The sequence below is a fragment of the Schistocerca americana genome, chromosome 1 (assembly GCF_021461395.2).
Source record: "Schistocerca americana isolate TAMUIC-IGC-003095 chromosome 1, iqSchAmer2.1, whole genome shotgun sequence".
NCBI lineage: Eukaryota > Metazoa > Arthropoda > Insecta > Orthoptera > Acrididae > Schistocerca > Schistocerca americana.
This window is the reverse complement of record NC_060119.1, coordinates 1242389214-1242399948: the sequence shown is the minus strand read 5'-3', so window position 1 is coordinate 1242399948 and position 10735 is coordinate 1242389214. Positions and strand designations below refer to the sequence as shown.

At 37.3% G+C, this 10735-nt stretch overlaps 1 protein-coding gene across 1 annotated transcript in view; it reads right to left on the bottom strand.

The window, feature by feature from the left end:
* Positions 1 to 2327: 2327 nt before the first annotated feature.
* Positions 2328 to 10735, bottom strand: part of LOC124598517 (Down syndrome cell adhesion molecule-like protein Dscam2) — a 439700-nt gene continuing 431292 nt past the window's right edge. The window contains exons 33-35 of the mRNA XM_047136006.1: positions 6348 to 6468; positions 4548 to 4688; positions 2328 to 2930 (exon numbers count right to left, since the gene is read on the bottom strand). Of these exons, the coding sequence (XP_046991962.1) occupies positions 2879 to 2930; positions 4548 to 4688; positions 6348 to 6468 (314 nt within the window). The 3' untranslated portion in view covers positions 2328 to 2878. The remainder of the gene's footprint in view (positions 2931 to 4547; positions 4689 to 6347; positions 6469 to 10735) is intronic.

The window sequence follows — 10735 nt, the reverse complement described above, 5'->3', positions numbered from 1 at the left end:
TTGTTTCTTTTTTAGCTTTATTTTCATTTGAGCTATGATTAACATATGATCTGTCTCACAATCTGCTCCCCTAAAAGTTCTAACGTCTTTAATACTGTTTTGAAATTGTCTTTGGATGGCGACATGGTCAATCTGGTTCACTACTTTTCCATCTGGTGATATCCATGTCCCTAAATGAATGCGTTTGTGTTGGAATTTTGTGCTGCTTAATGTGAGACCATTTGCCATTGCAAAGTTTATGAGTCGCACACCATTCTCTGAACTTTCATCATGTAAGCTGTAATTCCCAATGGTTGGTTTGTAGATTTCTTCTTTTCCTACTTTGGCATTAAAGTCTCCTAACACTATTGTTACATTATGTCTACTTATTGAATTATATGTCTGTTCCAGTTGACTATAAAATTCTTCTTTCACGTCATCTTCCTTATCTTCTGTGGGTGCATGAACATTTATAAATGTAATATCAAACCACTGAGCCTGAATTGTAATGTGTGATATTCGGTTATTAATTGATTTGAATTCCTTTATTGTGTCAATTGCTGTTTTATGAATGTAAAAGCCCGTTCCAAATTCATGGCGCTGACCGCAGTCTCCATACATTATTGTCCCGTCTCCTATTTTCATTGATCCCGTTCCCTGCCATCTTATTTCTTGGAGCGCTACCAGTTGTACCTTGTATTTTCCTAGTTCGTTTATTAGTATTTGTGCGCTTCCTGGGCGGTATAGACTTCTGACATTCCACGAACCAAAAGAGAAATCCTTGTAACTTTGCCAATTTCTGTTCCGGTAAATTCCGTCCTGTTTCCGAGGCATACCTTGAGTGTCCTGACTGGCCATTGTTTTACATGAGTGGGTTGGTAGCCCTCTGCACAACCCCCAACCTGGAGGACCAGGAGTCTTGATTTTGGGGTACTCTACCCCTAGGGATTTGCCTTCACCATGGCTTAACGAGTCTTCCCTACCCGTGCTAGTTTTGGTCCACCCCGGGTATTTTATTTCCCCGGTACCCCCCATATCTGGAGAGCATTCCCCAATCCGCCACCCGGGGAGGCGCCCGATGGGGGACTAGCAAGGTTAGAGAATCATTGTGGCCATACACTGTCCAGAATCAATCACCTATATGACCAAGTGACTCATGTCACCTCAGGCAGGTCTGCCTCCTTCCAGCATGAATACAAAAGACTTAAATATTAAAGTTTCGTAGCAGCTGTTCACCGCCTAAAATCCATCAACCTTTTGCTCAAAAAACATGCTATATCATTGGCAGGTTTGCCTTCTTCAAGAACCAACGTAAAAGTGTCCCAAAATGCTTCCTTGCATGCACCACCCAAAAAAATGTGTATCTTCCCTTGACTCCAGTGGTGTTCTGCCATGCCCTGCTTTTCCGTTGTCTGAAGGCCATCCCCACCAAAAATACAACGTTCTTAATTTCACTATACATATAACATTATAACATGCTACTCAGATTCCACTAGAACTGCTGCAGGCAGCTGTTGATAATGTTGTTTTCGGATGAAGCACCCAGCGACCTCTCCAGTGTTCGTACGGAACAAATTGTGTAGTGGTTGTTAATAAAAAAAATCAACATTACACTTTTCTCACTCCTTTGACCTTTTCTGCTCAAGTCCCATTCCTAATCTGTTGCATACAGAAATATTTCTATACTTCTTTCTTGCATTCAGAGTGCCAGATTTGCATATGGTGGCCAAAACTGGAACTTGCATCTGGTGGCCAAAACTGGAACTAATTTTTTTCTGCATTCACACATTAGCACTCTATGAAGCTTCACAGCCTTATGATAATTACAGCCCATGCTAGGCCTCTGTAAGTTGTTGCACTTTAATTATAATGACAACATGATAATTCATCTATTAGTCTTAACACTATTGGGGTCAACATTGGGAAAATGTGAAGGATATAATTTTTGAAATTGGCATATGGTTGCTTTTAGTAGTCCAGGTACTCTCCATGCTATTTACACTACCTTTAATGAAAAATATGTTTCCCTTCCACAGTTTAACACAGCACATGTAGCAACACTGCAAACCAACTGCACACAATAACATAGGACTCAAATTGTTTTCAGAATGTGATTAATACTGAGGAAAAGGAGCCAGTCAGTCAGTGAAAATTAATGTATCATGTTAGGTGTAAAATAGAACAACAATAAGAACAACACAGTGAAGTTTCAAAAATCTGTTTTATTTCCAAAGCTGACACTCTGCACAGACATTTATTCATGTAATTGTTTAGAAACTTTATATTAGGTTCAAATGCATGCAGCAGTAGACAATACAGAGTTTACATTACTACAAGTGCAGGGGAGCTGTGTACTGACACGATTATTTGTTTATTAATTGTTCCTTTGTTATTAGACAAAATTGAACACACAACAGCTTTTGACCTGTACAATGCATCAGTCTTTGGAAAGTATATAATAAAGTAGTCCTAAAATATTTGGCACCTTGAAGTCTCAAACCTCCCTTCCAATGCCACATATTCCAGACAAAGTTCACATTTTTTTTAATAAAATAAAATTCTGATAACATTCATCTTTCTTCATGTCAAAAAATAATGTATTAGAAAATATTTGGCATTTCATTGAAGTATATATAATATATACCATACACAGTTAAAGGTGAAGTATTATGAATATTTCATTGTTCTGGTTCCTTTAGTTAACTGGAAGAAAGTGTTTATGTTAATGGACTGTATTTCAGTTCCAGCTTAACCCATCCATGATTCTTGAAAAATGCTGTTTTCATTTCATAGCAGGGCCACACTTCACAACAACAGTAAAGGCTACAAGTTTTATCACATAACTGTGTCCACATTTGCACTTTACCTAAACTGCACTTTATCTTAACATTTGTTAAGATCAGACATGAATCGTATACTGAAGCCTCTCCTCTTCCTTTTGTTGTTTAAACCTGTAACAGTTGAATAATAGCCTATAAATTCACAAACGATGGAGGGCATTTGTTGAATAGCAGAAGCACTGAGTCACTGAGAAGCATACGCAAAAGACACAGAAAACTTGCTAGCTTTTGGAATAAATCATTTGTTAAGATCATTTTCCTTGCTACAAATCTATATATTTAATCTGACAAAGCTACCAGGTGAAACTAACAAGAAAAATGTGAGAAACTTTGTACTGGATAATGCTAAAACAGTTGATGAATTGTGTTAAGTGTACAGTAGCTAGCAAAAGTCCAGCTGTTACTCTAATAAGCAGCACCATAACAACATTTATGCACTCCACAACAAAATGAACGTGTGATATTGCTAATTATTCTGAATGACAAATCACATAAGACTGATGAGGCCAAGGAAAGGATAGTAAAAATGAGAAAATTGAATGAATAGAGTACTGAATTTGCTAGTGCACAGCATATTATGAATATATTTTACTTTCTGGAAGTTATGGGTAACATGGAAATTATTAAAATGGAAACGAATAATTCCACTAAAGAAAAAGGGCCCATATTAACTCTGATATTTTCAATGTATATTTTGTACACTATACTAGTTCCAGCACTCTGCTAAATAACAGCTTGGATTCCAAAAGTGTGTGCTCTCACATGAGGTCAGAATTGTTAAAATTTCTAGATCACAAATTACTATAAACAAACCTTACAAATACATAAATAAATATGATGATTCCAAAACGGAAGACTGAGTTTCAGTAACTCCATTATAAAAAGTAACAGATGAAATCAAAATGCCATTGCTTTTTCTAACAAACACACCACAAGATGAAGAAATTATTACAAAAGTCTTAAGCTTATAATTCCATTAGCAGTGAATAAAAGGTGAGGTAAAACCCTCAACCACAGACATATTTTAACTGTGTGGATCATATACAAAACAACAGAAAATTTCATACAAAATCAATGTAACAATATGACAGTTTGGTTTTAGTCAACAGACAACAGTAAATGCCAATAAATATTAGTAACAGAGGGCAATGAATGAAGGTTGCTTGTGTGAACTTAATACATTCCCCAATATTGTTTCTTTACACTTTCATGTCTCATAACTGGCTTTTTTTAAACTGGTGAACAGACTACCTTTAAATTCCAAAGTGTCAAGTTAATTATAATTATTTTAATATTGCAATCTTTGCAAATGTACATCTTATTTTCTTTTAAGCAAACAACCAACTTTTGAAAGAACTATTAAAAAATTTACTTGTTTCACATCTTAAGAGCTCCTAAATGCAATACAGTTAGAAAAGCTGGGTCTGATCAGAAAGGAAGCCACATTCAGAATTTGGCAACAATCTTTAAGGCCCCCAACAAATTTGTCAGCATATTTTATGAACTATAAGATGCTATGGACTGTAAGGTGCACCTTAATTTTTAAGCAGCTGTTTGAAAACTATAGTTACACTTCTGTGGAATTCCTTGTTCCCTCTCTTCTGACAAAAGTATTAGTGTAGGGTTTTTGTTATCTGTGTAGTTTTATTATTCAGACCTTTAAACCACTCAGATATTGCCACTCATTGTGCATTTTATTACTAAGCAATGTATTAATACTATACATACCTAGCAAGCAGCTTATCAAGCTGGCTGGTATCTCGATCACATTCAGCCTCACTCAGTTCTTGGTTATCTGAGAATCCAGATGGGGGCTGTAATTGATAACTGGAGAAGCTGGCTTCATCTTCAGCAGAACTAGATTCTGGGCTGTTGAATAACAAGGATTGTCCAGATGATTAAAAGTATTCTTAGATCAATGTGCAACTAGGGAAAAAACCACAGTAACATTACCCTTCTGAATATAAGACAATTTGATATTTCTTTCTTTCTTAACTGAGAATGTTACACATTTTAAAAAGAGAGAGGGAAAGACAAGAGATTTGGTTGTACATAGTAGAGTAAATTTTAAATTTCATAGAAACAGTGAGTAGTAAATAGCTTCCTAAAAGCTCTACTCTATATCAGACTATGGTTAAGTGTTATACACAATCTATGGGTCTGTCTCATGCTTCTGAATTTAATGTCATAAAAACAATGTGCCAAATCTCAAAATGATATGTATCATAAGTTTTTGCTAGTTGATTTCTTGATAATTATCTCTAATTCTCGGCAAATATGGAAATTGTATTATGACTGTTGTTTTGGAAGAACTACCAAACTGTCAAAAATTCTACCTCCCAACAGGCCTCACTTAGGGGTCACACAATTATTACATAAAACAAAAATTATTGCAATGACTGCTCAATAATAAAGATTCAAGAGATATACTGTAATGGTATGACATTACTCCTACAAAAAATGTATAAAAAAGAATGTACTGGCAAATTCATAGAGACAGAAGGGATCTTCATGATGCAACTGGCAAATTCATAGAGACAGAAGGGATCTTCATGATGCAAAACTCTCAGTATTGGTGCTAGGAGGAGAAACTATAATATAATTGTAAAATTGACTGAAAAAATGGACTTGAAGCTTTTCTTGAACAAAATATTTTCTCTCTGGATATACCTGGTATTCAAGAGACCACTGGATTATTTAAAAACCAACACCAGTATTTAGAGTTGATCCTCCTGGAAGTAGGAACTTACCAGCCCACCTGTCTCTTTGAGAATTTAACAACTTCTGTACCAACACTCGTAGAAAAAATAACTGAAATACTGACAATCGAACATTGCCATCAACGAAACAAGAAACAAAATAAATGGTGAATAAGAGTCAATCAGCAGAATCACACAAGTGTGACAGATTTGCAAATAAAATATAATTTGAGAGAAGAAAATGCACAGGGAAAATAATCCGAATATGTGTGTTATGAAATAATGGAACATGGGGAGTATCCAGAACAACAATCATTGAAGAGCAACATAACTGCCAACAGAGATACAGAAAAGTACATTCACAGTCATAACTTTGGAACTAACAGTTCCCTCCTTGGAGAGATCGATGGATAGGAAATGGTTAAAAAGGAAGTGCAGGTCACTCAGACCCCCAAGGTGAGAAGGGCCCAACTGTTCTGAGGTCTCCTCATGACCTCACGACAGCTGGGTATGGTCAAGATTACAAATTTAGGATATGCTATCTGGTGAAAATTGAAGTATTTGCAGCAGGAAGTAGGCTGGTATAGTAATTATGACCCTCTATGCCAGAAGGCACCTAACTTCTGCAGATGGATCACAACAATTGCAACAAGTTGCATCCACCAAAGTGAATACTGTCCTCTAATGTAGTTTCTATCTTGTATTCTTAATTAAGAAAGTCTGACTTTTTCATTTCTATAAACCTAAGAAAAAGCACCTGATACACAGAATTTTCTTTATAAGAATAGCATGAAGTTGTATACAATTTCTAGAAACAAACCTTGACTACCTGGCGAGCGACTGCTTTCCTCTCTTGCTGCTGCAGACAGAATAATGCTGAGGAGTATGTCTTCTGTGGGGAACAGGTGAAGTCTCATTTGATTCAGTACTTGAGTCAAGGCGATAAATTTCTGTAAAATATTTCATTTAGTAAACATGTGCCTCATAATAAGCAAAGTATTAGCTTCTAAGCACTGCTACATGTGCATCAACTTTAGACCTACAGTACACACTAGCTTGCTAAAACTGTACTGACACAACAATCATCACCTATGCACTGAAGGGCTCGAGAACTTCTGAAAACTATACAAAAACATATTCCACTGCATCTGGAATTATTAAAAATTTGAATTTTCATTGAAAGGTAATTGATTAAACCCAAACAAGGAAGTAGAACTGCAAAAGCAAAGGTATTGCTTTCACTTTCAATGCTTATACAACAAATTGTTCACTAATTCCCCATTCACAGTCTTAAAATAATTGAGAAGTTTGTGGCAGTTAATAGTTTTTATTTCATGTTTTAGCAGTGTTTATTATTTCACTACTATAAAACGTTTATTTGCTTCAGTCTACTAATGAAACCAAGACAGTAAAACTTGCACTTAATTACAATTGGAACAGGTATTCTGAGTCCCATCAGCATATGCATCTTAATAATGCCTTATATAAGCATTAGTGTGGGCACTTTGTACAGTGTAGTATTTTCTCCCTTTCTTTTTGAACAGACTAATGAAAAGTGACTGTACTAACGTAGATACCTTTTAAAAGCATAGTTTATATCATTCAGTGTCTGTTAATCAGTGTGTTTTGGATTTTCTGCACTGTCGAAATGCAGAAGTTACAATGTTGTCAACAAACTAGATATATGAAAATGAAGATAGATAGGTGGAGTATGATATAGTGCACATGAATGAAATGAAGTAGACAAAAGCTTTCCAAGATACCTTTTAAAAGCATAGTTTACATCATTCAGTGTCTGTTAATCAGTGTGTTTTGGATTTTCTGCACTGTCGAAATGCAGAAGTTACAATGTTGTCAACAAACTAGATATATGAAAATGAAGATAGATAGGTGGAGTATGATATAGTGCACATGAATGAAATGAAGTAGACAAAAGCTTTCCAAGAAGTGGCTGTGAATGACATACTGCAAATGAGAGAGCTTTATCACTGGAAACTAGCTCATGAAGATTAGGCGTATTGTTAGGGGATTTCTCTACTTATGTGAGCTTGGGACTAGATAAGCATTGAGACACTGCTTGTGATTTTTACTAGCAAGTAATTGGAAACTGAAGATGGACTCAAAATGGCAAGCCACCATACTAAGTGGATTAGACTTCACAATTACATCATCCAGCTGGCTACTGGTTGTAGACAAAAATTTTGCACAAGAAGATGATATTTCTTGACCATTCCTGATTGTGATATCATTCAATGGAATACAAAAAATGGAGGTGGATGAGGCATCATTGAAGCTACTGTTTCAAGGGGTAGCTCCAAAGTTAGCAGTTCAACTGCTTTTATGCTCTTTTCTTTATGAATTAATGAAAATTAAACAATGAAACGTGGAATTTCCTCGATGCCCTCATAACCTATTAACCTAGCTTTTGACTGGCCTACTTCACTTTTCCTACCTTCCTAAACAACTTCCTCTCCTCTGTCCATGAGGAGGAAACTTGTTATGAAAGCTATACTATTTTTTGGCAATTTATTTTCCTCAGCTCTCTCCATGACCCTCCCAGCGGACACCAAGGTAGTAGGCACCTTCAGTGCCAGGCGGGAGGGCTTGCGTGCTTCTGCAAAGTCAAGAGCTATGCCGGCGGTAGCGTAGCTACTGGCAGGATTACCCAAGCCGGATTGATCTTGACTGAGGAGCCAGACGAAATGTGTCCCACAATATAGGGCAGGGAGGGCTCTAGAGACATGGTGAAGCCAGCTTCCCTAGGGTAGTAAACCTAACACAAATCCTGGTCCTCCAGTTTGAGGGTTGGGTGTGGGGCTAACAACCCCACCTCATAAAAATTATACTGTCACTGAAACACATAAGAGAGCAAACTGGACGGACACCTTGTTGACGACCTTTGGCTTTAAAACAAGGACAAGAGTGGGGTTTTGGAATGTAAGAACAATGTTCGAGTACAGAAAGCTGGAACAAGTCTCCAGGGAGATGGAACGATACAAACTGGCGTTGGACTGAGCGAAACATTATGGAATGATTTTGGGGAATTCAGGTTGAGAGATGGGAAGACACTTCCGTATTCAGGGAAAGGGGAAAGAGAAGACCATGAAAATGACAAGAGAAGCAAGGAGAAGCTTATTAGAGTGGAATTCAATCTCAGATCGGATTATTACAGATCAATTCAAGACCTGAGTAAGAAATATATATCTTGTGCAGTGTTATGCACCCACAGAAGAAGCAGACACTCAAGAAAAGTACAACTTCTATGGACAATTGGGAGAGGTTCTAGCCAGGAGCAAAAAGAAAGACATAAAAATTGTGATGGGAGACCTCAATGGTAGGATAGGTTGTGAAAATGAAGGGTTAGAGAAAGTTATGAGAAAACACGATTCTGGAGTCCAAAATGACAATGAAGAGCATTTTATTGATATGTGCCTTAACAACAGGCTGGTTATTGGAGGATTGGTGTTCCCACACAAACTCTGCCATAAAATAACATGGCTCTCACCAGATGGCAAGACACAAAATCAGACTGATTATTTTGCAATTAGCCAGATGCGGAGGCATTCCCTTCTTGATGTCCGGAACAGAAGAGATGCTGACTGTGGAAATGACCACCATCTTGTAATACCTGAAGTATAGTTAAAGGTTGCTGCTACTGGTTATCATGATGCAACTTGCAGGCAGAAAAGATTCAATACTAGAAAACTTCAAAATAAGGACATTAGAAAAGAGTTTGGCTGGAGTTGAAAAACTGATATACTCAGTTGGGGGTGGAGGATCAAAGTGAGGAAGAGGCAAGTACACAAGTGGAGAGGAAGTGGAATAAAATCAAGAAAACCTTCCTAAATTCCAGTGAGAAGGTATTAGGACTCTAGGACACCAGAAGGAAGCCATGGATATCTGATCTGAAGACTGAAGGAAGAAGAGAAATAAAGGCCTTGATCAACCAGTGTAGGACGATGAAGAAAACCACGCCTTAGGGCTAGGTACAATGAAGCTCATCAGCAAGTGAAGAGAAGCACTAGATCTGATAGAAGAAATCGGGTAGAACAGCTTGCAGAAAGAGCTCAAGAGGTACCAGAAAGGAGCAATTCAAAAGAGCTATATAATATCACCAAACAGTTGTCCAAAAAAACCTTTAACTAATGTAAGCCAGTGAAGTCGAAGAGGGTGAACTGTTGACCAACAGCGAGCAGCAGCTAAAGGAAGAAATATTTTAATGAGGTGTTTAATATGACCATGATCCATCAAGAAGAACAAGAGCAGGAGGAACTAGACTAACAAGAAGTGCCTGCACTGCAAATCAATACTCAACCTCCCAGCACGAGCAAAATTATCAAGCTCTTAAAAGCTGCAAGACTAACAAGGCACCTGGTGTAAACAGCATGGTGGCGGAAATGCTCAAGTTAGACTATCAAGTAACAGTAGATATGTTACTGCCCCTGTTCCAAGAAATCTGGGACGCAGAAACCATCCCAGAAGATTGGAGGAAAGGAATCCTTATCAAGTTGCCCGGAAAGGAGATCTGACAAAGTGTAACAACTGGTGTGGCATCACACTTCGGTAATTTTCACATCTGTCAACACCTGCTTTCTTTGAGATTGGAATTATTATATTCTTCTTCATCATACATTTCATCAATTTCTTCATCATCTGCAGAGCTAGTTGGCACATAAACTTATACTACTGTAGTAGGCGTGGGCTTCGTGTCTATCTTGGCCACAATAATGCATTCACTATGCTGTTTGTATTAGCTTACACGCACTCCTATTTTTTTTATTCATTATTAAACCTACTCCTGCATTACCCCTATTTGATTTTGTATTTATAACCCTGTATTCACCTGACCAAAAGTCTTGTTCCTCCTGCCACCGAACTTCACTAATTCCCACTATATCTAACTTTAAGCTATCCATTTCCCTTTTTAAATTTTCTAACCTACCTGCCCAATTAAGGGATCTGACATTCCAATCATTGCTAAGTTATGATTAAAGTGGATTAAAGAGTGACGTCACTGATCATTGGATTACTGTGGGACATGGCAGTGGTACGTCGTCCCGCTGATCTTGTTCATTACAAAGTCTTAAGTTATGGATTTACAGAGATGAGAAATCAGTTAGAAACATAATCTTCATGGTTGTGGATTTTTATTTACGAGAGACTGGTGCAAACAGCATCATGATCTGAGCTTGAGATTGTGAAACATTTGACTTTTGA